This window comes from Macaca thibetana, chromosome 7 (assembly GCF_024542745.1).
Source record: "Macaca thibetana thibetana isolate TM-01 chromosome 7, ASM2454274v1, whole genome shotgun sequence".
Lineage (NCBI taxonomy): Eukaryota > Metazoa > Chordata > Mammalia > Primates > Cercopithecidae > Macaca > Macaca thibetana.
The window spans coordinates 14,518,525-14,545,551 of record NC_065584.1 but is presented as its reverse complement, the minus strand read 5'-3'; the positions used below and the strand labels follow the sequence as shown (position 1 = coordinate 14,545,551).

The 27,027-nt window shown below is 53.7% G+C and overlaps 3 protein-coding genes across 5 annotated transcripts in view; 1 reads left to right on the top strand and 2 right to left on the bottom strand.

The window, feature by feature from the left end:
- LGMN (legumain) overlaps positions 1–27,027 on the bottom strand; it is a 1,022,235-nt gene that overhangs the window by 356,261 nt on the left and 638,947 nt on the right. The gene's annotated exons all lie outside the window — the stretch shown is intronic.
- Positions 1–27,027, top strand: part of UBR7 (ubiquitin protein ligase E3 component n-recognin 7) — a 367,041-nt gene that overhangs the window by 201,111 nt on the left and 138,903 nt on the right. The window lies entirely within an intron of this gene.
- Positions 1–27,027, bottom strand: part of ITPK1 (inositol-tetrakisphosphate 1-kinase) — a 180,374-nt gene that overhangs the window by 129,922 nt on the left and 23,425 nt on the right. For all 3 annotated transcript variants that reach the window (XM_050799142.1, XM_050799145.1, XM_050799143.1), the window contains exon 2: positions 5,555–5,579. In XM_050799142.1, the coding sequence (XP_050655099.1) occupies positions 5,555–5,579 (25 nt within the window). The remainder of the gene's footprint in view (positions 1–5,554; positions 5,580–27,027) is intronic.

Here is a 27,027-nt window from a genome sequence, read left to right as displayed (position 1 = left end):
CCTCTCAGGACAGGAAGCGGAGGGCATCTGGCCCCACAACCCTTACTATATTCTCCCCTTGTCCCACAGCCCAACTCCCTGCTCTCAACACAAAGCAGGACAACCTCTCCTGAGCGGCCTGGGTCCTGGCTCCCCTGCGACTTTCTCTCCTGCCTGAGCAGCCCTGAGCAGACAGCGCTGTGTCTTGCATGATCATCATCACATGGCCTAACAGACCAGGTCTGCAGACAAGTCCGCTGCCAAGCAAGTCTCGACGAGCGGTTCTGGATCTCAGGGGACGCACAGGCCCCAGAGTCAGGCCAGTCCAGCGCAGCCCCATCAGGGCCTCTGGACGGCCTGAGAGCAAAGCCTGGTGCTATGCCTCTCTGAGGAGGTACGTGCCTCAGGCCTGGTTCTGAGAAGTAAACAGGGTAATGTTCTGAAGCAGTGGCCTTCGAACCAAACCCCCACAAATAAATGTTTAAAACCACATATCTATTTGCACATTTTTAAGTTGATATGAAAAATTTCTCATAAGTCTAAATACTTGTAGAGGATGTAATTTCCAACATACTGTAAATATTAACATTTTAAAATAAAACTGTTAATGTTTCTCTTTTAAATGGATCCAATGGTATCTAAATACCATGGCGATTTGAGATTCACCATCATCCATTTTTAAATTACATAATCAAGCTCTTCTTTAACTGTTGGAAATTTAACAGTGTTCCTTTTTCCTCCACAAACTCTGATCTCCCTCAGAGATGTTTACACATCACAGTGTATTTTATGCTTGAAAGCTTTATACTGATTATCCTATTATACTTCAGGGCCAAAAAATGCAAAAATCAATGTTTTAATTTTTTTTAACTTCCTGTGACCATAAAGCTCTGTCAAAAGTGTTCTCCTGGACCGAATTATTCTAATAATTACTATAAGTATACAATTGATCGATAAGACAGAAAGATATTGCAAAACTGTGTAAGAAATAACCTTTAAAAATAAACCTTATTAGGCCAGGCGCAGTGGTTCACACCTGTAATCCCAGCACTTTGGGAGGCCGAAGTAGGCGGATCACCTGAGGTCAGTAGTTTAAGACCAGCCTGGTCAACATAGTGAAACCCTATCTCTACTAAAAAAACAAACAAACAAACAAAAAAATTAGCTGGGCGTGGTGGCAGGTGCCTGTAACCTCAGCTACTTGGGAGGCTGAGGCAGGAGAATCGCTTGAACCTGGGAGGTAGAGGTTGCATGGGCCAAGATCATGCCTCTGCACTCCAGCCTGGGCAACAAGAGTGAGACTCCATCTCAAAAAAATAAATAAATAAATGAATAAATAAAATTTAATAAATAAATCTTATTAAAAATACATCTGTACAAAGAATGGGAATTTTCTGAAAAATTACTTCATGAATGCTCAGATGAATATTGCCTATTGCTAGAATCAAACAGCGTTTATCAATTTCATCTCCATTTTCTAATTTTTACAGATATGAGAGCAGAAACCACTTACTCAAATTTAAAAAATGGAATGGAAAGAGATTTACCATAGCAAATTCTTTGGATTCCTTTATAATTATATGCCAAGAATTATAGTAATCTGTTATCAAAAATCATTCTTTTTTTTTTTTTTGAGACAGTGTCTTACTTTGTCACCCAGCCTGAAGTGCAGTGGCACGATCTCAGTTCACTGCAGCCTCGACCTCCTGGGTTCAAGTGATCCTCCCACCTCAGCCCCCAGGCAGCTGGGATGACAGGCATACACCACCACACCCGACTAATTTTTTGCATTTGTAGTTGGTGGGGAGCCCTCAGATGAGGTTTTGCCATGTTGCTCAGGTGGGTCTCAAACTCCTGAGCTCAAGCAATCCACCCACCTCAGCCACCCAAAACAGAAGTTATTCTTAACGTGCTATCAGCTGAGGACACCATCAGGTCCTCTTTGAATTTTGCTGCAAGCAAGGAACTGGAAATACCTCCCTGGCCCCAGGATGACAATGACTGTTCACTGTACTTGACTACTGGGAGGGTTTTATGCCCTGAGGTCTCACACCTCGGTCAGGTCTGCCTGTGGATAGAGTGTACAGTTCTCCTGCAGACAGCCAGCTTCCAGTGTGCCAGGCCCAGTGCCAATTACTTCACTCAAATTAACTCAGTTCTCACAACGGTGCCAAGGGAACAGCACCATGATTATCCCCATTTTACAGATGAGCAGAAAGACACTGCGTCGTTAGGCAACTGGCCCAAGGTCACACAGGCAGGAACCTGACCCCAGGCGGCCCTGCACCTCACAGCGTGCACACTCTTCTGCAGAGCTGGGAGAAGGAATGAGCTGAACAGGCACAGGGGTAGCAGGGAAGGAGGGCTCCTGAGCTTCTCAGCCTTAGGCACAGGCACAAGAGGACACTGAGATCTGCAAAATCCACTTTCTTAAATATGCCCCCACACCAACCTCGGGAAGGTTACACACAAATGCTTCCTTAAAGTAAACCCACGATGCCTGGTACACTGGAGTCCTCAATAAAAGGACTGTTACTGTTGCCATTAAATAACAGGAAGAGAAACAACTCCCATGACCAACCGACCTCCCTCCGGTCACCAGCGTTTTGCAGTCTTGAGTCCTGATTCTTGGCCCCAACATCCTTTTTTTTACATAGCAGCCAAAGTCCAGGTAATAAAAGGAATGGAAGCGTTTAGTAAATGGAGAACCAATGAACATGCAGAGGAGACTGTTCGGCAGAAAACCAGGGGCCACAGGCTTTTGAGACAGACAGACCTGTACTCAAATCCCAACTCCACCACTGCTGGCTGAAATCCCCAAGAGAAGGCACAACATTCTGAGCCTCATTTTCCCCAACTCTAAAGGGTTAACACCACACCATCCCTGGGTGGCTGCACAGAACAGGAAACGCCCCTCAGGGACCAGACATAGGACACAAGAAGATGGCTGGCAGCAAGGGGACACACATCCTCTTCAGTCACCAGCACCTGAACCCAGAGGATGGCACAGCCCCAGCTCCCAGGGCCCAGCAGCCTGGAGATCCTGTGCACAGAGGCCCAGCTGATTTTGAAAAGCCTCCCATTTTTGCAGAGTCTTTCTCAATGCCTTAAAATCTAAAAGTTCTCCAAACACAGGGATGCCAGGAGGAGGTGAACAGAGAGGTATCATAGTAGGTTTTATTTTCAGATGCTGGAGTGGAAAGTGTCCAGTCTGGCTTCGCTCTGGTGCCCAGCCACCACTTCCTCCCCCAAGCCACCACTGAAATGAACAGCATACATGTCTAGAAAGATTTTGCAATGCTGCTTCTGCCCCGGACATTCTGACACAATGGCTCCAGTCTCCTGTTCCTCCCAAAGACGGAGCGGATTAAAGATTTTAGTCTAAATCTTCCCGGAACGCCATACAAATGAAACTCGCCGACCCCTGTCCATCTCTCATCCTGTCCTCGAGCGGTGGGGGTGACACCCACTGTGTGACAGTTTGAGGTCGCATGTGAACAGGATCAGGCATGGGGGAAGGCTGTCTTGCCCTCTCAGGCAGTGTGTTTGCTGGGGAGCGCCTGAACTCACTTCCTCTGAAAATGGCTTCTACAGCAGTTCCCCCAAGTGGCTGGGTGGAACCACAGGGCAAGCCGGGGCCTTCCTGAGCACAGGGAGCCCCAGCTGTCAGTCTCAGGCTTATTGTAGGTAAAGTAGCATCTGTAAAGGATCTGTGGATTTCCAAGTGAACCATTATGGAGGGATAAAAGGGAAATGGAAGCCACCACATCCTAGAGCTGCAATGGTTAGAGACCATCTAACCCCATGATGAGACATACAACTATATCTCCTCTTTCCACACCTGTACCCCTGGCAGGCACTACAGATCAATCCCTATTCCCACCCACTCACAGATTTAGGATCCTCCAGGCCACCAAAACCAATCAATCAGAAATGGTCCCTGAACACACACCCGTAAGCCATTCCTGAATTCCAATATCCCTCACTTGATGATGGAGAAATTAAAGCCCACAGAAAAATTCAGTGCAGGTTGGGCACGGTGGCTCATGCCTGAAATCCCAGCACTTTGGGAGGCCGAGGTGGGCGGATCACCTGAGGTCAGGAGTTCAAGATCAGCCTGAGCAACATGGTGAAACCCCATCCCTACTAAAAATACAAAAACTAGCTGGGTGTGGTGGCGCGCATCTGTAATCCCAGCTACTCAGGAGGCTGAGGCACGAGAATTGCTTGAACCCAGGAGGCGGAGGTTGCAGTGAGCTGAGATAGCCCCACTGCACTCCAGCCTCCACTCCAGAGCGAGACACCATCCAAAAAAACAAAACAAAACAAAACAAAAACAGAAAATAAAAGAGAAAAATCTAGTGTATATCATGCAATTCTGCACAGCCAAGAAGAGCCTGGACAAAAACCTAGAGCTGCTGAGAGGCTTCCAGAAACTACCTCCTTACCCCAAAACAAATCTCACCCTTCCAGTGATAAGTTCAACAAACTACCAGCAGGGAGGTAAGGAGGATCCTTTACCAGCCCCACCCATCAACCAGCCCCAGTCTGGTCCCAGGAGCAGGGGAAACCTGGGCCCTGTGACGCTGAACCTGCAGGAATGGGGACACCGCTCTCCTATGGCCACTGAGGGAAGGCCTGGAGCTGAAGTTAACAGGGGTGGGCTAGAAGAGCTCCCCAGCAGGCTTTTTGAAAGCCCCTTAGATATTCTAGCAGGGGCCAGCACCTCTTCTGCCCTGATCTAGTCCCCAGCTTGGGTTCCCCTCTCTGCAGCTACAGGCAGATGAGGCCCACAAGGCAAGGAGACAGGATGCCAGCCCAGCTGCACAGGCCACAGAGTCACACTCAACGGGGACAGCGAGGGGAACACAGGACATGGCCAGGTCACCATCAGGTTTACCAAGTACCCATTAGGCGCCAGGTACAGCCTTTAGTGCAAATAACACAGCCTGCCCCTCACACAGAGTCTGAGAGTATTTTGATGTTTCCTTCCTCCCCCTCCATCCATCCTTCCCTCTTCTCTCCATCCATCCTTCTATCCTTCCTCCCCCTCCACCCTTCCTTCCTTCTCCCTCCATCTTTTCCACCTTTCCCCTCACTCCAAGATCCTTCCCTCCCCCTCCATCCATTCTTCCTTCTTCTTCCATCCAGCCTTCTTTTTCTAGTTAATGAGCACCTGACCCAAGTCCACCCAGGGTGAGGCTACACAAAGCACAAAGACACAAAGACAACTGAATGTCTAGCTGGGTGCCTAATGCCCCCTCACCCTTCCCACACCCACCCCAACCTGACCACTGCCACGCACACTCCCCTCAGCACTCCCAAACCAACCCTCTCCCCACTGACAAAGCCACAGCAACCCTCCAAACCCGAGAAGCCCCAGTCGGAGTCTTCCCAGCCCAGGGCAGAAACCACATCAAATCCACAGGGGTGCTAAAAACAAGCTGCACGTGAAGAAGAGAGAAAGCTGTGTCCGACGCTGGAGGAGAGGAGGAGAGGAGGAGAGGAGGAGAGACGGAGAGGTGGGCGCCAAGGGCCTCCCTACCCATAGAACCACAAGGATGAGTGTACTCACCTGCACAACTTCTATCCCTCGCTTCCTGTGGAGAAAAACAAAGAAAACAAGCGTTACTCCAGCAGGCTGGACACGTCCTTTCTGAAGGTTCCCAACAGCCAGCTGAGGGCAGGACCGTGAGGGGGTTTCAGGAGGGAGCCGGCAGCTACGCTTCTCCTGCCACTGTCCCAGAACGGCCATGTCTTCCACTCCCAGCCACTCCTCACACCACCTTCCCGCTGAGAGGGCTGGCTCCGCAGAGGGACTTGCTGGAGTCCTCTGGAGGCCCCACACCAGCCACCTCCCTCTACTCCTGTGCCAGGCCTCTGTCAGCCAAGCTCCAGCCTGGTCGTCCCAAGGCCCCTGCCACCGAATTTACCACCATCCCCAGCACCTGCCATCCCTGCTGAGCTCAACCCCCACGGCTCCCCCTGTCCTCCCCATCAGGTCTCACCCCAGGACCTGCCACAGCCAGTCATGCCCCAACCCATCCACTGCCACACATGGGAGGCCCACACAGTCCTGCCCCACTGCCTTCCCAACGCCCCACTGACGCCTGCCCCGGCCTCACCAACAGCCTCCAAGCTGCACTCATGTCCCCCACATCCTCACGCTTCACACGCAGTCCCACGGCCACCACATAACCTGACTCTTGCCACCCAATGTTAAGAGCCTCATGGCCTGGGTTGGAGTTTGCCCAGGACACACAAAGGCTTTCTGTTGACTCCCACCCTTCCCTTCCCCACCCATTTCTTTTTGTTTTGAGACACAGTCTCACTCTGTTGCCCAGGCTGGAGTGCCGTGGTGCGATCTCACCTCACTGCAACCTCCGCCTCCTGGGTTCAAGCGATTCTCCTGCCTCAGCCTCCCGAGTAGCTGCAACTATAGGCGCCCGCCATGATGCCCGGCTAATTTTTGCATTTTAAGTAGACATGGGGTTTCACCACATTGGCCAGGCTGGTCTCGAACTCCTGACCTTGTGATCCACCCACCTCAGCCTCCCAAAGAGCTGGGATTACAGGAGTAAGCCACCATGCCCAGCCTTCCCTACCCCACATTTCTTACTGTGAGCCCAGGAAGTAAGTGCCCACCTGTGCAGCTCTGGCACACAAGGCTCTCTCCTCCCCGGCCCTGGTGCCCACCTCACACCCCAGCCTTGAGGATTCCGCTCAGCATAGCCTCTCCAGGAAGCCTCCCCACCTGGAAGAACTTAAGGCAACCACTGTCTTGGCCCTTTGTTCTGGGGTATTGATTGCTATGAGCCAGGGATGAGTGCTGGTGTAGGGCCACCAGGACCTGCAGGACCCAAGCGCCCAAAACAGCATGCTGTGCACATTGTGCTGGGAAGAAAGGCCTCCAGCAGATGCTCAGAGATGGCTGCGGCCAGGCAAGGTCAGGAATCTGTGGTTTACTCACCCAAGCTCCTTGGAGCAGGGACTATGCCAAACTTTAAAGCTATGTGTGCCCGTGCCCAGCTATGATGCCCCCTGGCACACAGACACTCCTCAACAGCTGCTGGCAGATGAAGGTGTAAATGTGTAACAATTTAGCTTAGCTCCTGGGCCCAGCACTCGGAGGGTACAACAAATGCAACCTCCACAGTCTGGGCCCTTGAGAGGCTCAAGGTCTTAGGGAGGAGATGGGCAAAAGCCCCGCAGGAACCTTTGGGCACCCCTGCTGCCTTGTTTCATGGCACAGCTGAGGCGCCACCCACTAATTCCTAAATCTGTTTGTCAGCTCATTCAGTGAGGGCTTCCTTAGCACCTTCTGATACCAAGGCACTGAGCGGAACCTCACAAAGGAGCCACTCCAAGAGACAGGAAGAGAAGAGGCCAAGGAGAGCTGACCAGGTCCCACTGTGGGAAGCACCCAGCCCACCTTTCCTCAAACCCCCGACACCTCAACAGAAACCTGGGCCCCAAGGAGTCCAGTTTGAGAACCACCCTGGTTGAGGCATTCAGGGACCCTCAGTGTCTCTTAGCTTCTCTGCACTTCCTGTAGGAATGGTGGCCAATATCCATCTGCTTCCATGATTTCATGAGGGACAGGGGAGACACACAATAGCATAGCACTGGGCCACCAAAGCCCACAGCACAGTGACAGAGAGCATCATGAGGAACCTGTGCTACACCCAACCATCAGCTCACAACCTGCACCGTTTCTGAGCACCTGTGGACACCTCAGCCCCTGCCTCATTCCCAATCACCCTGGCCCCCACCAGAGGGACGAGAAAGCTGCAGGAAGCGTCACTGACGGGAACCTGCCCCAGGACACACAGCAGAGGACCTTGAGGAGCCAGCCCAAACTCCAGCAACCCAGCTCCAGGACGGAAAACCCAAGCCCCAAATCACCAAGAGTGTGAACCGCACGATGGGAAAGGCCAGGGACAGAGGAGCATGAGTGATCCACACCAGTTGGCGCAGACTTCCACTGGGCTCTGGGCCAGGGCCTCAGTTTCCCTCTGAGTCAACCCTGCTGGCATCCAGGTTATCTCAGCATGTGACTCTCGTCTCTTTACTGAGGTCAATTCCAATCAGTCCACATTTTACATCATCCCAGGCAGTCCTCTCTCCCTTAGTCCTAAAAAAACAGTCTCTAACTCTGAAAACAGATGGAACACATAAAATAAGAAAGCAACAAAAAAGTAATCTAGAGAAAAGATCGGCTGCAATCTTAAGTGGGGTTGAGCTCCCAGGAGCCACAGCAGTTCCTCTGTCACACAGAGCTCCAAAAAAAGGATAAACTGCAATAGTGGCAGAAAAGAGGGGGCTACCCATGTATGCTGCACACCCCTTGAAGCTCACCACTCACCAATACCTTCTGCAGCCTCATAAGGGGGGCACAGTGGTTGCCCCATTACCTGCGGAGCAAGCCGAGGCATGGGAGACTCGCAAAGTGCAGGAGCTGGCCCCGAGCAGGGCTCTCCCCACACCCAGGCATTCACCAGGCGCACCACCATGGGCAAGGGTGGCACCAAGCAGGGAGGCCTAGTCTCCAGCCTCCAGGGCCTCAGTGCAATGGAAGGACCAGGAGGTGGCAGGCAGAAAACTGCATCCCCTCTGGTGGTGGAATCCCACGCGCACCACCACAGCCTCTTGGGAAAATAGAACAACCTGTCGGGCTGATTTTTCATCGGGAAACTCCTGCAGAACAAAGGCACCAACAACCTTGATGCCCTAAGAAGCACGTTCCTGAAGTCCCACCGTAACCAGAAAGTTCAGAAATTGAATGATGAAGCCAAAGGGGAAGAGGGAGAAGGAAGGGACATGAGGGACAGTGGGAGGGAAGAGAAACCAGAGCACTGGCTGTCAAGTGACTGACTGTTCCTCCTAAAAACCCTGGATCCACAATCCCACCTCATCACCCCACAGATAGGCTCAAGTGTGCAATATGTTTCCAGTTCTGCCCTGTTAATTACGAAACTGTATGCGATAGCAAAACACTAGCAGCAAACTAAACTCCCCTAAGAGGGGACATTAACAAACCACACGCCGTCAAAGGAATAGTACGCAGCAGTAAAAAGAACACAGAAGGCCTCCATGCACCCACAAGGAATTATCTCCAAGACGTTGCTGTATGGAAAACGTAAGATGCAAAACCCTGTGTGCTGTAGACAACTATCTGTGTTAAGAACAACATCTGGGACGAGCATGTGTGCTTGTGTACACACGGAGTGAACGTGAGGGTGCTACAGGAAAACGATCATGGCAGGGGCCCTGGTCAAGGGCAAGGGCAGCTGGGGTGGCCGAGGGACTTCCTTTTCACTGTGTCCCCTCATACATCGCTTCAATGTTGTGCCAAGGGCCTATAACATGTTATCAAAAACTGGAAAATATATTTTTTAAATTGTTTCTTAAATAGATGCTTGATAAAAGCACGAAGCAATCGATCAATGGAGGACACAAGACAGAAGAGCTCAGGGTGTATTGTGAAAAGCTTCCAAGTGCTGCCCCAAGAGGAGCTGAAATGAGGCCTGCAGCGGGGACCACCACAACTCGCTACGGGTTCTAAGGCCTGGAAACGGTCCAGTACCTGGAAAACAGACTGAGGGGCGTGGGCTGCAGTGTTAACTGTGGCCACGGGGCTGGGTGATGCCAACAAAGTGCTGTGGTTTTTTCTTCCTACTTCTCTGTGTTTTTGAGATTTTCTACAATGAACATATATGCTACCCTCAAAACTATAGGGAAGGTAACAATAAAAGTTAAAATTTAATTTTTTTTTTTTTTTTTTTTTTTGAGACAGAGTGTGGCTCTATCGCCCAGGCTGGAGCGCAGTGGCATCTCAGCTCACTGCAACCTCCGCCTCCTGGGTTCCTGCCTCAGCCTCCTGAGTAGCTGGGACTACAGGCGTTAGCCATGACGCCGGCCAATTTTTGTATTTTTAGTAGAGATGGGGTTTCACCATGTTGGCCAGGCTGGTCTCGAACTCCTGACCTAAAGTGATCCACCCAGCTCGGCCCCCCAAAGGGCTGGGATTACAGGCGTGAGCCACTGCGCCTGGCCTACAATTTAATAACTTTTAAGTTTCATTAAAACCTGCAGCCGGGCATGGTGGCTCACCCCTGTAATCCCAGCACTTTGGGAGACTGAGGTGGGCCTTCCAAATCACCTGAGGCCAGGAGTTCGAGACCAGCCTGGCCAACATGGTAAAACCTCGTCTCTATAAGAATACAAAAATTAGCTGGGCATAACAGCGGGTGCCTGTAATCCCAGCTACTTGGGAGGCTGAGGCAGAAGAATTGCTTTAACCCAGGAGGCGGAGGTTGCAGTGAGCCAAGATCGGGCCACTGCCCTCCAGCCTGGGCAACAGAGCGAGATTCCATCTTAAAAAAAATCCTGCACCTGCGAATAATTTTATAGGCTCTAAACTGTCATTTTCTTGATAAATATTACATTAATATATTAATATTAATAAAATAGGAATAGCTAAGTATAAACATGCTTTTCCAAAAGCTGGATTATTAATGAAGGGAGGATCCGCTTTGCACAAGGAAGCCTCTCCCCGGAAGTCCAAGGAGCTCGAACCCTTAAGGAAGTTAAAATACTCACAAAATGATTTGATGCTTTCAGGGGATGAGGCTGGCAATAAGAGAAGGCTTCAAGGAGGAGGCAGCATTTGCCATCTGGCAGAGCAACCGAAGGGTAACTACAGACAGGTGCTGGGAAGAGTACTTATGGAGGAGTAAGGGGAGTCCTGCGCCCTCCCCAAAGGGTGTCTGGGGCTCTGGAAGCATAAAGCCCTCTCAGGGGGCAGGGGCTGAGACCCAGGACAGAGGATAAAGGTGGGGCACGCCTCCGAGGCCCAGGATGTCACCTGGTGGCCCAGCCCTTACCCATGGGCCAGTGGGTCCCAAATGCCAGGGCAGATAACCTGAGAACTACCACTGGAGCGTGTCAAAAATCCTCATTCGAGGCCACCCTGAAGCCTCTGATCCAGGAGGTCTGGGGGCAGGGCCTGGGAAGGATTCAGGGTTCATCACGCCCTGGGTGCTGCTCAGGAGCGGCTGGGTATGGGGACAGCTGCTTGTCCACAAGAGCGACTCCACGGGCTTCTCTGTGACCAGTGGAAGCAGGATCTGATTTGCTGGGGGAGGACATAGCAGGGGTAGGGGGCAGCCCTCACAGGTCTTGGGAACAGGAGTAAAGGAAACCTAAGAACTAGAAATAGCTGTGAGGCTCACAGTCTGGAAGGAGCAGACCGAGGCACTGCGCCAGGCCCAGGAGATGAGAGAACATCACAGGAAGGCAGTAGCACTCCATTGTTCAACCATGGTGGTACCAGGAAGTGATCAGAAGCCCAGGACTGAGCTTCGCAGCATTCAGAGGCTCAGATGAACATAACTCGTGAGGTAGGTGGAAGTGGAAGAGGTGGGTGAGCCCCTGAGAGCAGAACATGGAACCAGACCCCTCTGTACCCTGTGCCTCTGTTTTCTTATCTGTAAAATGGAAGAATCCTAGAACTCACCCCACACGGGCTTTAAGGGAAGCAGAGTCCAGGCCTGGCACAGTACCTGGCTCACACCAGAGACGGGGTCTTGTGACCTGTGCTCTGCCCTGCCACCCTGCCTTCCTGCCCTTACAGAACTGCGCCTCCTCTAGCCCACATGACTGGGGGCGGCACGCCCACTCCAGGGGTGGGTACGTGACCTGGCACCTCACTTAGCAGCAGGACGGGAGCAGGATCCAAGCCCTGGTCCTGGTCCTTTACCAGACAGGTCCTGGGGGACTGTCTGCAGTGCAAATGGCACTGCCTGGAAATGCTGGAGGACACCACTGCTTCCATGTGGCGAGAATCCAGAGGAGCCCAAGGCCAACCAGGAGAAAGGGACAAGAGGGCTCCAGGAGGGCAGGTTCCCTGGCCAGACCTGGCCGCGTGGGGCTCGTCCTCTCTGGAGCTTCAGCTGCAGATTTCTGCTCAAGCCAGCTAAAGCTTTCTGTCACTGGCCGCTGAGCAGCAGGGGTCCCGTGAGTAACAGTGGTTACCACTTCTGAAGATGACGAAAATTAGTCTGGATGACCCAGCACTGAGGGAGAGGGGATGATAAGGGAAAACAATAAAAAGGATCAGAGCAGAAGTAGAAGAGAGTGATACGGAGCAGAGACACGTCCACAGCATCCACGCCACCACCAGGCCACTGGAGCACACTACCAGGTGTGGCGTCAGGAGGTAAACACAAGGCACTCTGGCATAACAGACCCCATCCAGCAGCAGGCCTGCCACACAGCAGAGCAGGGCACAAAAGGCTCAGGGACCATGACCAGCAGCAGGCATGGGACGTGCCGCTGAGCCGCCCAGGGTCTCAGCTTTCATATCTGTTAAATGGATATGACCTTTCCTGCCCAAGAGGCCCTCCCCAGGGCAGGTGTGGGGACCTGAGGGCTGCAGCAAGTGAAGTACATGAAATGGTGAAGAAGCAAGGGAGGAGGGTTATACCGAGAACCACTCAGGGAAGTGGGAGGCCAGGCACATCCTCATCCAAGCAACGTGTGGCACAGTTCAGTAATTGCTGATTTCAGGCACCCAAATAACAAGACCCTTTGGCATCTCCAGGAACCAGGCGCTGGGGAAAAAGCCCCAAGTGATGGTCCCCCTTTCCCTGCCTGCAGAGGACAGGGCCCACACCGTACCCCACAGAAGCCCAAGATGCCTCCCCAGGACTTCGGGCTCCTAAACAGATGATTGGGCCCCTGTCACCCATGTGTGTTGATGGCCACACTGTTCCCTTCCTCAAATGCCATCCCCTCATCACCACCTGACCCCCCAGATCAGCTCCTCTGGGAAGCCTGCCTTGGCTCCCACCCTCCTCAGGCCCCACCGCCCCAAGCTGCCCACACCCAGCACTGGGCAGACAGAAAGGCTGCTGGGCTCCATAGCACTGACCCCACCAGGCTAATGCTTGGTGGTGAACATCAATGGTGGCCACCAAAGCTGGCAATTTCCCTCCTGGACACTCAGTTCCACTGTGTTGTCCCTGCCCCCAGTTAGGCATGGCCACATGACTTGCCTTGGGCAATGAGACATGAACAGAGGTGACCACGTCCCCTCCCAGAAAAAGCATTCCATTGCCAGCACCCAGGCCTCCCTGACCTCAGTAACAAGGAAGCACATGAGGCTGCCACCCACCAGCAGAGCCAGCCAAACCCACCACCTGGAAACAGCGCTGGCTGAGTGGTGACGAAGTCAGGCTGGGAACCAGAAAGAAACAACTGATGAAGAGGACTTTCAGCCAGCACTGATTCCCAACTGTGGGCAACTGTGTGTCCCCATGAGGAGATTTAGCAACACCTGAAGACCTTTTTGATTGTCACACTGAGGAAAGTGCTACTAGAATCCAGTGAGGAAAGGGCCCCTGTAATGCACAGGACAGCCCCTAAAACAAAGAATTATCCAGCCCCAAATGTCCACAGTGCTGAACTTAAGAAGTGGGATACACACTGAGCCACTGCAGGGCAGATCACAGCCCCCAAGAGTCTCTGGATCCAGAGTGCATGCTGAACGAGTTGTGAGTAAACCTGTTTCCTCTGGCCTCTCGGGGCTGTTTGTCACTGCAGCCTAACCTGGCCTATCCTGACTAACAAGCACTCTTTCAGGGACACAGCTTGTGCCTTGTGTCTACAGCCCCAAATTGTTAGCAAAACACCTGCCACGCAGGCATTTGGAGGTGCAGCTTGGAAGACAACAGGGGGAGGCAGCGGCAGCCTCTCAAACCCTCCCAGGAGGGACCCCAATCTCCAAATGCCAAGGCTTGACCTAAGTCTGCCTTTGCACAAACTGATCCCCCTGCCAGGTGCCCTTCCTCAGCTGGCAAACTCCTGCCCACCCACCAAGAGCAGCTCAAGCACCCTCCTCATCGAGAGGCAGGAATCATGGCTTCCACTGAAGACTGCTCCACACTCGGCATCAGACCATGAGCCCCTCGAGGCCAAAGACGGCTCTTTATTTCAGCATCCCTGTGCCCCCTGCAGACCCCGGGCCTGGCAGGCTCTCTGCAAACACTCCCCGAGTGCTGCCAGGTTTCTGGGCCAGGCTCCAGTCCCGTGTCCCCTACCTGCCTGCTCTGCGGCATCTTGGTTCACTTGCTGATTGTTTGGGAATTTGGATTTTCCTCCTATTAACAGTGCCAGAAACTGAAATGGCCTGATATAAAGACAACATACGAACAGAATTTTAAAGCCAGTACAAACATTTGAATTGTCTGAACAGCTCTAGGGAAGAACCAGATAAACTGGAAGCTGCCATGTGTCTTTTTTATTGAGTGGCGGCATCTTTCCTTTGACTGGGGAGTCACCAACCACCTTACCTGAAGACCCTCCCCCAGTTTGGGTGCCCCACCCAGGGGAGGCAGGCAGAGCCCAAGGTCCGGGCGCCCCTCAGTGCAGGCATAGCAGCCTGAGTCAGTGCACTCCCTCAGACCCAGAACAGCTTCCAGGGGTGCCTGGAAGCAGCTTTTCCCAGTGAACAGGACAAGAGTGAGAGGCAGAGTGGGTAACCCACCTTTGGCACCTCCTGCAGAGGCCATCAGAGCTGCAGGGGCTGAAAGTAGCACAGGGACTGAGGTGCCTTTGAGACTCCCCTCCTCAATTCAATTTTCAGGAAGGAGGAAGGCAGGCGAGGGCAGGAGATCACGCAAGGCAGTGTTCTGCCACATCCAAGGGGTCACCACTTCAGATGGGGAATCATCCTGACCTCTGGCTGATCACAGATGTTAAGTCTATTCCCTTAAGGGCTCTCGACATCCCCGCTTTTTAGTACGAAAATTCTTGACTTGAAATCGTTTTTGAGTCTTTTACTACCCCCTTGCAGATGCAGTAATTTTTCTTTCCCCTAATTAGGGATGGGACCTAAATTGTGGGAAGCAGGGGAGTGGGCTGCTGGGAGAGGGAGGTGGTGGGGGCAAGTCGGCAGGCTTGGTTCTAGCACATCCTCCCCTCCCCACCACCCCCACTCCCCCATCCCCGTCAGTTGGCCAGCCTCAGGGCTAATGATTCAGTTGGTTCTCTTCACAGCAGCTTCTTAATCCCAAGAATGCAAAGTCGTTTAGTATCAGCCTAATGAGGGAGCTAAGGCAGAAATTCCCGTGACATTTCCCTCCCTTGGACTCACTGGGGGAGGGAGAAGCCGGCTCAGGAAAGCCTGAATTGTTCTAGCACCTATCCTCAAGGTACCCCACACTCCTAAAATAGCAGCACAAGTGCGTGTGTCCCCAGCCTGTGTTCTGGATGCTGACACTCTTTGAAAGGCTGTGTTCCAGAGGAGACTGAAAGACTTCACCCAAATCCTGCTGCCAACACTCCTTACCTGGCCTAAGGGCTGGGGGCAGCTCCCGGTCCCTGGATCTCAAGCTCTTAAGGTTGAGTTGTCTTTGCCCTGCTGCTGCACCTTCAACCACAGGCAGGGAGAGTTTCCTGGTCTGATTTTGGTCTTCTCTGTCAAGCACGGGGCTGGCCTGGGAGCAGAGGCGGACCCCAAACCGCAAACCCTGCCCTGAGATGCTAGCTGCCACAGGGCAGACCAGTGGACTACATGCCACGCCCTCTGGCGGGTGTGCCACAGGCCCTTAAATAGGACAAACACCCGGGGGACAGAGGAGGCACAGGGAAGTCTCGGTAGAGCCGCTGTGTGAGCCAGGCCCTGGAGGGGAGGGAGAGGGAAGCTGCCAGAGCATGCTGGAGAAGGCCTGCTAAGCACCAGGAGAAGCAGAGGCAAAGAGCAGGTCATGGGCACTGGGGTTTCCTGGGCCCCCCTGGCCACAAGCACGAGTCAGCCCTGACCCCATCTCAGAAAACTTAAACCACAAGGCCCCTTACTCGAATATCTCCCTGGCCCCTCAGATATTTTCAGGATGGCAGGTCAAAGGAAGGTCCCAAGATGTCAGGTCACATGGGCTCTGGCCTTGACCTTGACCCAGTCCCTCCCTTCTCAGTCACAGATTCACCTGCAAGCCCTGAGAAGAGCAGGATAGGAGAACACCGTATTCGCTTCCCATTGCTGCTGTAACAAATCACAAAAGTAGTGATTAAAAACAACACAAATGTATTATTCTCTTAGGGTTCTGAGTCAGAGGCAGGCTTCCTTTTGGAGGCTCCAGGGAGAAATTGATTCCTTTGCTTTCTTTAGTTCTACAGGCTGTCCACATTCCTTGGCTTGTGGCCATAACACCCCAACCTCTGCTTCCACTGTCACATCCCCTCTGATCCTCCTGCCTCCTTGTGATTACACTGGGCCCACCCAGGTAATGCAGGAACATTTTCTATCTCAAGACCACTCAATCATTCACATCTGTAAGCCAAGAGCAGTGGCACGTGCCTATAATCCCAGCTACTTGGGAGGCTAAAGTGAGAGGATCACTTGAGGCCATGAGTTTGATGCTGCAGTGTGCTCTGATCACACCTGTGAATAGCCACTGTACTCCTGCCTGGGCGACATAGTGAGACCCCCATCTCTAAAAGATAAAAATTTAAAAATCCCATCTGTAGTCACGTCACACTCTTTTACCACACAAGGCAGCACATTCACAGGCTCTGAGGAGTAGGACCTGCCGTCTTTGGTGGGGAGTGGCAGGGGCCTTACTTTGCCCACCACAACCCCAAGGCTCCCACAGCTCTGCCGTCCCAGGGTTCTTAGACACCGCCTGGAAGCATTCACGTGTCAGGCAGGAACGAATGAGGACTTGTCAGGAGTTCATAAGGGGCTTCAACAGTCAATGAGGAGTCGATGGGGAGGAGCCCAGCATTCAGCTTCGCACAGTGCCTGCAGATTCCCAAAAGGCACTGGGTACAGCCCTACATGGCCACAGGGGTCCCTGATGGGAATCGGGGGGAAGAAGCCCAGGGAAGAGATGTGGGGGAACTGGGTGCTGGAGACCAAAGGCTCCAGGCCTGGAAGCTTTGACTATAAACTGGGGAGCTGGGTGATAATTACTGACACTTGGGCTCATCCTGAGGTCCATGAGAGGTGCCCAGGCACCTGACCCTAAAACAGGCAGCGCTTCATCAGCTACCCGAGACCCTCCAGTTTCAGAGAGGACTCCAGGCGCCTGAGCATGACCCAAATAAACGAGAGGCTAACACCCGTAATCCCCGGGCTCTCTCCTTCCCCGCCCAGGCCTGCTCTCCCTGTCCCAGGCAGAAACAGGGACAGAGGAGGTGGTGGCAGGACTAGTGAGGGCCAGGTACTCCGCCCCCCTCACACCGGATCTCAGCAGCCACTGGGTGGGTACAACGGTTGCAATTTTTTTTTTTTTTTTGAGACAGGGTCTCCCTCTGTCACCCAGGCTAGAATAGAGTGACACGATTTCGGCTCACTGCAGCCTCCACCTCCCGGGTTCAAGTGATTCTCCCGCGTTCAAGCAATTCTCCCGCCTCGGCCACCCAAGTAGCTGGGACTACAGGCGTGTGCCACCATACTCGGCTAATTTTTGTGTTTTTAGGAGAGACGGAGTTTTGCCATGTTGAACAGGCTGGTCCTGAACTCCTGACATCAAGTGATCTGCCTGCCTTGGCCCCCTAAAGTGCTAGGATTACAGGCACGAGCCACTGCACCAGGCCTCTTGTTTTATTATTTGTAGAGACAGGGTCTCACTATGTTGCCCACTAGGTTGCTGGTCTCAAACTCCTGGGCTCAAGCAATCCTCCCGCCTTGGCGTCCCAGAGTGCCAGAGTGCTGGGATTACAGATGTGAGCCACTGTGCCCAGCCCATCACCTCTTTTCAAGTGGGGAAATTCAGAGCAGTTCAGTTTCCTGACCAAAGACTCACAGCAGATAAGAAGCAGAACCATTAGTCGGGCGACATGGTGGGCGCCTGTAGTCCCAGCCACTCGGGAGGCTGAGGCAGGAGAACGGCGTAAACCTGGGAGGCGGAGCTTGCAGTGAGCTGAGATCCGGCCACTGCGCTCCAGCCTGGGCGACAGAGCGAGACTCCGTCTCAAAAAATAAAAATAAAAAAGAAGCAGAACCACAATCTAAACCCATCCAAATACCAGTAATTCCCAGGCTCCTTCACTCCCACCCAGGCCCGCTCCTCATCCCACAGCACTGTGTGACTTCCTGGGGAGAAAAGGGACCTGTGTTATGGTGGCGGCGGGCGCGGGGGGCACCAGGTCTGTTGGGGATGAGGCTTCTGGGACTTCTGGAAGAGGGTCGTCCTGGACAGAGCTGCCTCTCCACCCAACCACCTGCTGCCCCAACCCTCCCTCAGAACCTTGACCCCAGGAGGCCCAAAGATGGGTGCCATTGCCCCAGGGGCCCCAAGACCTGAGGAGCAGTCTCTGAGGAGGCCCGAAGTGAAGGGCCCAGAAGGCACTTCCTAAGGTCCAGCCTCTGGCATGTCAGGACGCTATGGAATAGACACACCCTGGGTCAAACCAGCCCAGAAGCCGGGGGAGCCGGCACCCTGTTCCTCCCCTCTCTACAGGGTTGACAGTCCTTCTGTCCAATATCAAACCTTCCAGGCAGAAGGAACCATTCCTATGAAGTAGATTTCAGCTCAACCATAGGAAGAGTTTGTTGGCTTCCAAAGGAAGGCAGTCGAGACGTGATGAGCACCCCATGATAAGAAGGATTCAAGTAGATGCCAGATGCCCGCAGGCAGGGAAGAGAGGCCAATCTGTGGGGAAGGAAGCAGGGCTAATGTTTTAGCAGCCCCACCCCACCTCTAAAGGGTTCCACCAATGAGATAGAAATCAGCTGGGTCACAGGACTGCAGCTCATGAGAATGGTAGGTCAGCTGGGCCTCTGGAGGAGGTGAGAATGAGCCTGGGGCCTCAGAGGACCCCAGTGCCAAGAGTCAGCCTCAGAGCCAGCTCTTGGCAGACGGGCACACCCCCCATCTTCTTCCTGCCAGCCTCCAGGCCTGTCAGGCTCTGCAGCTGGGAGCCATGGCTACAGTCCCCAAACAGCTGGAATAACCCCTCAGAGCCCCATGCAGGGGGTCAGAGCTGCCACCAAGCCAAAGCCAAGAGGCAGGACCCTGAGCATTAGAGAGAAATGTCAAAAGAAGGATGCAGAATTCCAGAAGGGCAGAAGAACTGAGGCCAGCACGGGCAGCCTCCCACTCTCTGAGACACACAGCTCTGCGGTGCAGGCCACCGGGCAGCCTCCCTGCTGTCCCTGCACACACACTCTGCACCTTCTGCATCTGAAACCCAGCTCGTCACCTCCCAGCCGCTGCCCAGACTCACCCCTTGGGCTTCCCTCACCCCCACCACTCAGGCCTCTGCAGCAGGTGCCTACCTCCTCGCGCAGCAAGTCTCGCCCCATCTGCTCCAAGCACACCGGGCTTCCTGCCCTGCCCCCACGGGTCGGTTCTTTCACACTTCTGACCACCTGCCCATGCTGTCCGCCCCTAGAACGCCCCCATCCCTGCCTACCATGGACAACATCGGAAGCCTCTTCCTCGCACCATCCTCTCAGAGGGCGGTCCAAGAGGAAGGACACGGAGGAACCCAGGGTGCTGGAAAGGGCAGTCGGACCGAGACCTGAAGGGCCAGCACATGGTGTATCCTCCTGACCTGAATGCCTCCCACGTGAAGGACAATCCACAGAGTCCACTTTGTGCCAACCCTAAACATCCAGCCCATATCCCGGACTGGTGTGCTAGCAACCATCCTGGAGAAACCCTACTTGTCAGGATCAGAACTCAAGATAGAGAGGAATGAGCCCCATTTGCAGGGAGTGGGCAATGGGGGCTTTTCTTTTCTTTTTTTGGCCAGCGTTTTCTGGAACTAAATTCTTCCTGATAAGGAATAAAACTCCAGAGACAGGAGGAATGTCTGGGGACCTGAGGGGTAAGACGACTCCTGTGCCAGTTTGGTTACCTGGGCCAAGAAATGCTTTTTTTTTTTTCTGAAACTCATCTGAACTGGATTTTCTGTCACTTGCATTCAACAAGAGCCCTGGCTGCTTCAATGTCCAAATCGAAACGTTACCTTCCATCATTTCCATCACCAACCTGCGCCTCCAATCTTGAAAACAGACCCATCCTATAGCCAAGCCAGAGGTCCCCATCGTCCTCCCCTGCTCTTCCTCCTCATCCCTTCCTCCGCAATCACTGTGGAAAGGTTTCCCTGGGGCTTGCAGGCAGCCAAGGGCCGGTGGTCCCTCTCCCAGGGAGATGGCTCACCATGTGCTGGGAGGAAAGGCAGGAAGAGGAAGGCAGATGGCCTCTCAGCTGAGGAGGGAAAAAGAGAACCCCCAATAACACTAGCTGGCTGATTGCATATAATTATGAAGAGAAAAAGTTCTTTAAAATTAGCTTCCCAAATACAGACATAATTTCAAGTGTCCCTCGCGGTGTGATTACAGCGCCAGTCCAACAAATGTTTTACCGTCAGTACAGAATGCTCAGGCCCCTGCAGGCAAAAAAATAACAAAGCCAACAACAGCGCCAGGGCCAGACAGCTCCCACAGAAGCACTTCCAGCTGCCCAGGAAAGCACCAGGCCAGGAAGCTCAGCCCAGAACCAGTCTTGCTCCCCTCTACAGCTGGCCTCGGGCTCTTCCCAAGAAGGCACCAGGCACATCATTCTTCATTCTCTCTTTCTAATCTTCAAGGCCTTTGATGTTCAGACTCAAATGCCAAGAGCAACCAGCTAATGTCAACAAGGATAGCTTCACTTGCTGTGTGCCTCCTATGCTGGGCTCTACACATCGGTTTTCCCGTCTGGAAAATAGCATGGCCAGGCGTGTAACTCAGGACACTGCCGGAGGGTGGAATGAATGAGGCTGGCACATTGTGGCATCCAGTCAGTGTCACCAGCTCCTCCCCGAGCTCCTCCCCGCCTCCCATTTAACCTCATTCTTCAGATGTGGCACCTGAAGCTCAGAAAGGCTCCAGGTAGTCAAAGAAGAGCAAAGAAGCAAACCCAGCTCTGCCAAGTCCAACCTCCATGCTCTTGTCACACTGGATCCTTGCTGGGCTTGAGGGATGACGGGAGGTGCCACTCCTGGGCAGCACTGGCAGGCCGGGTGCACTCGGACCTCGACTGCTGCTTGGCCCTCCTTGGGACCCCGGGTTTGGGCCTTGATTTTAAAGCACCACAGGCTCTGGCACAGTGTCCAATCCCCATGGCTCCCTTGTCCCCTAGACTCTCCACCTCATAGGGCCCCCCCGTTTTTACACAGAAGAGAGCCCAAGAACCCTTTTATAAGCAAGGCCCAGAACTGAGAGGGACTTATCTGAGTTCACAGAGAAGTCAAGTCAGGGGGAGATTAACACACTGTCACCAGGCACCCACGCTGAGCCCAGCATGGGGAGGGTGGGCACACTGGCATTCCCAGCCTCCACCTGCACCCATGGAAAGGCTACCACAGCCCCATTCCAAAGATGCAAAAATCGAGGCTCAGGGTCCCCCACAAGGACCAGAGTGCCAGGATTTTCCATCCAGGCGTCCTGACCCCCAGACCTAAGGTCCTTACGGCACCACAGAAGCCTGGAGCAGGAACCCAGGCGCTCTGACTCCCAGATCACATCAAGCACAGGTGAGCACACAGCCACGCAGGCCTTGACATGAGTGAGGGAGGACAGCACGCCAGTCCCCAAAGTAGGCCTGACCCACTGCCTGGAAACAGAGCTCACCGGGTGGCAGTGCAGCCAGGCTAGACCCAGAAGGGAATGATGACGGACCCTCAGCCAGCACCGGTCCTCAGCGGAGCAATTTTACCCCCTACTCAGAGGACACCTGGAAGTACCTGCAGGCATTCTTGGAAGACGAGAGTAGTACTGGCATTCAGCGGGCGGAGGCCAGGGATGCCGCTGGGCACAGCTGACGGGCAGAGCCTGTGGGGAACCCAGCCAAAGCTGGGCCTAATGTGGTCCTGGCTGATGCCCACTGGGCCAGCCAAGCTTCCACCCCATGATAGCCCGGGCACCCTCTGCCCAGCCCCGCTGCATTCGACTCAGCCTCCAGGCACCAGGAGACTCCAGCATGGCAGGGCTCAGGCCAGGGGGCTGGGCTGAACAGCGCACTCCCCTGCCTCAGCCGAACCCACCAGTCACTCACCCACCCCCCAGCCAGGGCGCCCCAGACCATAACGGTCTTTCCCTAGAGGAACCTCTGTCCCAGATCCGACTGCCGCTTCACTTGGTCTTCACGATGATGCCCCCAGCTCTCCACATGCTCATTACCACGTGACCCCTCACCAGGATGGCTACTCAACAAGCAGGATGCCATTCTGTGACCAGTCCAGGCCCGCATGGGCTCAACACCCATCTGCTGACAGCACAACAGCAAATACCCAATCTGTGGGGCAGACACGACCCACGCCTACATGCACACGGCAGAAAGGACAATGGACAGTGTCCACAGGGTTCTAGGGCCTCCAAGGGCAGAGCTGAGCTGGGGTGTGCGGGCTGCCCGGCAGAGCCCAGCTCTCTGCCCTGGCCCTGGCAGCCAGGCCGTTTCAGCCCTCTGTGTTGTAACTGTGCTAGTCCTCAAGCCGCCCTTGGGGTGGGGGGACGTAGCCCTCCTCCCAGTCAGAAGTCTGAGTGCTCCAACATCATCTTCTCTTCCTCCACTCCCCAACCTCCCCTTCCTCGTGAAGTCAGGCCTTGACTTCAGTCCTTCCTTCCCCGCTCTCAGCCCTGCACTGAGGTCAACAGTTTCCCTAAACCAATGTTTGCAAACATGAATGTGCCGTCTGTACTGGCACCTCTTGGGGGCCCTTTTAAAACACAGATTCTGAGTCCGTGGATACAGGGTGTGTGGCGATGCTGAGGAACCAGGAGTGCTGAGGCCGCCGGCCCCAGACAGACAACATCCTGAGTAGTTGAGGAGTAGCTGAGGTGCTAATGAGTCCTCAGACCTGGATGGACTCTGAAGAGTCGATATCCACAGCCACCGCACTATCTAGACCGCCACTGCCTGGACAATTGCAGCAGCCTCCCCCGCCCAATCCCACAGGCCCCCAGCCTCCACCCAGCAGCCAACCTCACACACCTGCTATGGCTTCCCCAGCCTTCAGGGCAAAGCCCAAGCTTGTATGGCTTATAGGATCCTGTGCAATCAGGCCTCAAAGGGATCCTCACCCCGACTGCCAAGCTCTAGGCAGACTAAACTTCTCTCAGCTCCTGGGGCGCTCCAGCCAGGCCCCCACCGCCTCGGCTCCACCTCTCCCGGGAGGAGGGAGGGTCTGGGGGCATCCAAGCTCTTACACCTGGGTGGTCCCGCAGAGGTCAGTCAACCTCTGTGAGGAGCCTCAGTTTCCTCCTCCATTCTACCCGAGGATATGTGGGGCCTCCTCCTCCTCTTCCCTGCCTAGAGCAGTCCCTTGGGGCAGGGGACTGGAGGACAGACACTGGCAGGTGGCTGCTCTGTGGGTGACTTAAGAATAAGACAGAAGGGGCCGGGCGCGGTGGCTCACGCCTGTAATCCCAGCACTTTGGGAGGCCGAGGTGGGTGGATCACGAGGTCAGGAGATCCTGGCTAACACGGTAAAACCCTGTCTCTACGAAATATGTAAAAAATTAGCCGGGCGTGGTGGTGGGCGCCTGTAGTCCCAGCTACCCGGGAGGCTGAGGCAGGCGAACTTGCAGTGAGGCGAAATCGTGCCACTGCACTCCAGCCTGGGCAACTGAGCGAGACTCCGTCTCAAAAAAAAAAAAAAAAAAAAAAAGAGTAAGACAGAAGGAAGCAAGAAGCAGAGCTGAATCACTGCCGGTATGGGCTTTTCCAAAAACTCACCTATGTCCACGGCTCAGAGGAGGCTGAGAGGGGACATCCTCCCCAGGCCAGCCTATGACGTCTCCCCCAGACCAGCAAGCAGTGCCAGGCCGCACACCACCCATACAGCTAAGTCACCCAGGGGGTGTCAGCTGGCTGCGGCCCCTGGGAGCTGGGTGAAGCCATCACGTTATCAGTGCATGCCCTGTGCTGGGTGCTAGACACAGACTCCTCATCTCCCCTCACACCAGCCCTACGATCGTCTCCCTGGCGGAAGCTTAGGGACACTCAATGACCTTCCAGGGCCACCAAGCTTCCCAGTGAAGCAGCCAGGACCCGAGCCACTGAGCCCGCCTGCTCCATGTTCTTCACCACTTGACATGTGTATGTCCACACCTGCCAATCAGAGCGTCGGGACAGGATCCACTGCAGGCACAGGGAGAGGCAGGAGCTGCTCCTCCCCCAGCCAGCCCACCACTTCCTCAAGGCTCTCAGCCCAGGCTTCCAGGGGCTCCCCGCAGCCACCCACCCGTGCTGGCCCTACATGCCCAGAGTCCATGTTTGGAGGACTCCTGGCTCCAAAGAGTCACGCCTTGGCACAGGCTTGCCTGCTTTCTCCACTACCTTCCATCGTCTGTGAACAAGCTCCCTGCGCCCTCAAACATACCTCTCAAGGGTCACCACCCGCGGAAAGCTTTCTTCCATCTTCCCAGATAGAGAAACTTGCCCTGTTCCTCGAGCAGGGTTCATCTAACCCTTCACCTCCTGTCTCTGACTCCCCACCAGATGGTGTCCCGGAGTGTGGGAGGAACTCAGTACTCCAGCACCTCACATGGTGTCTGAAACCCAGACCACAGCACCACCACCACAGTAATACCATCCACTGCTGATTGGGGCCTACAATGGGTTATCTGTAGTATTTGTAAATAAATCTAGCAGGCAGTGGAACTTTATACCATTAATAATTATTTCAACTGACACACCAACCACAGAAGTTAAGAAGTGCTTTGTTTATCCTACAGACAGAGAAACAGTCTCAGAGAAGCTCCATAACTTGCTAGACAGAAGCAGAAGCAAGTTTGACCCGGTCCCTCCGATTCCAAAGCCAGCTTCTGGGCCCTGTGGCAGGCAGCTGGAGGGATGGGAAGTAATGAAGCCGCTGCAGGGCACAGTCACAGGCATCTGGTCATGTCTGGTCTTCGAGGCTGAGCACGGCCCCAGGGATACTGGGAGCAATGCTGTTCATTTAATATCATCAAAGGATAACAGGCATAGATAGGCCTGGGTGCCTTATCAGCACCACCCAAAGCTTTTAAAAGGGTCACCTAGAGTCACAGACTAAGTTTTTTATTTTTACATAAATTCAACTTTTATCTTAGGTTCAGGGGTACACGTGCAGGTTTGTTACAAGTATAATGTGTGACACTGAGGTTTGGAGTATGAATGATCTCATTACCCAGGTACTGAGCATAGCACCCAATGGGTAGTTTTTCAGTGTCTACTGTTCCCATGTTTGTGTCCATATGTACCCAAGGTTTAGTTGGTTAGAAAGCCAAACCAACATTTGGCTTTCTGTTCCTGCATTAATTTGCTTAGAATAATGGCCTCCAGCTGCATCCACGTTGCTGCAAAGGACGTGGTTGTGTTGTTTTTCATTGGCTGAGTAGTATTTCATGGACTATGTTGTGCGGTAATTTGATGAGAGCCTTTGCCTTCCACCTCCTGTAAAATAAACTCAAACTGCATGCCCGGGCCTGGAAAGCACTGAGAAACCTGGCCCTGCCTGCTTCCCCACGGACCTGTCCTCCCAGGCCTTGCCCCGCCATGTCCTCCAGCCACAGCTCACCAACATACCAAGCTCTGGCTCCCTCCCGAGTCCCTAGGGCCTCTGCACTTGCTATTCCCCCTTCCCCTGCCTGAGATGATACAGCCCCAGCTTTCTGCAGCTGACTCCTTTCTGACCTGTCAGCAGCAGCCACAGCTCTCTCCTTGGGAAAGGCCTTCTCTGACTATGTGAGGACAGTCCCCAGACCCCTTCATACCATTGTTATTACTTCGTTTTCATCCCTGTCACTGGTTGATATGTCTGTACCCTCCCCATAGCCCTCAAAGACTAAAATTCCAAATGACAAGACCTTGTCCATCTTGGCCACCATGAGGCCACATGCACCACGAGGCCTGGCACAGAGGGAGGTCAACAGATGTCTGTAAACAGCTCTGCGGGGGATGTAGGAGTTGTTCTAGTGAAGAAACACACAAAAAGAACAACAACAGGAAATCCTGGGTCTGGATGCAATCTGGAAACAACACAAGCACCCAGCAGCACGAGGAGGAGAGAGCGCAGGAGCTAGTCCTGGCTGCAGATTCACCACTGGTTTCCCCACTGAGAATCCCAAGGGCTCTCTCAGTTGGAATGTTCTAGAATGTAGGGGCTCGAATGTTCTAGAATGTATGGGCTCCAATGTTCTAACATCCTCCTCTTCCAGCTGAGAAAAATGAACTTCTTCATGGAGGTTGGGGGTTGCCACACAGAGACCACCAGGCCCTAATCCAGGAACAAAACTTCCCACCACCACACAGGACACTGACGCCACTGAGTCCCTTGGTCAGTCACCCACAGAGCCTTCTCTCTGTCAGCAAAGGCCAAGCTCCTGGAGGACCAGGACTGACAACACCTGGTTCGGTAGAGCTGGGCACACAGCGGGCACTCAGAAAAGCTTTCTGAATGACGACAGTTGTTCCTTATGAATCCGACTTCTCCGCCCCTCCCCATGCCCAGCCCAACACCATCTGGGCACCTGCCAGGTACTAATTTGGGAAAGGTCTATGGGCTGCTGGCCAATGCGCAGGCCCAAATCACACACTCTGTGTGCACACATGTTCCCAGGGCTTGACCCTCCCTGTATCCAGGCCCTTTGCAATGACTTTGCCACCTCCGCCAAGGGGTGAAGTTTATTTTCTTACCCCTTGAACGTTAGCTGGCCTTGGGTCTTGTTTTGGCCAACAAACTGTAGAAACGCAAACGGGCCTCCAGAGGCCTTGGAAACATCTTGTTAGTGTCAGGAACAAGTCCAGCAGCCTGAGGAAAGCCAAGAAGGAGGCCAGGTCATGCCCAGCGCCTTCAGTTAGCCAAAGGCCAAGCCCCAGGGCAGAGACCCCTTACCAGACTGCAAGCTGACTGCACACATACAAGGGATTGCTGGCAAGACCAGAGCTAAGCAGCAGAGCCCACAGAACTGTGGGATGAAAAACTGCTTATTGCTTAAAGCCGGTAGTTTTTAGGATGGTTTGTTATGCAACAATAACTGATAAAAACTTTTACCTACACGTAATGGAA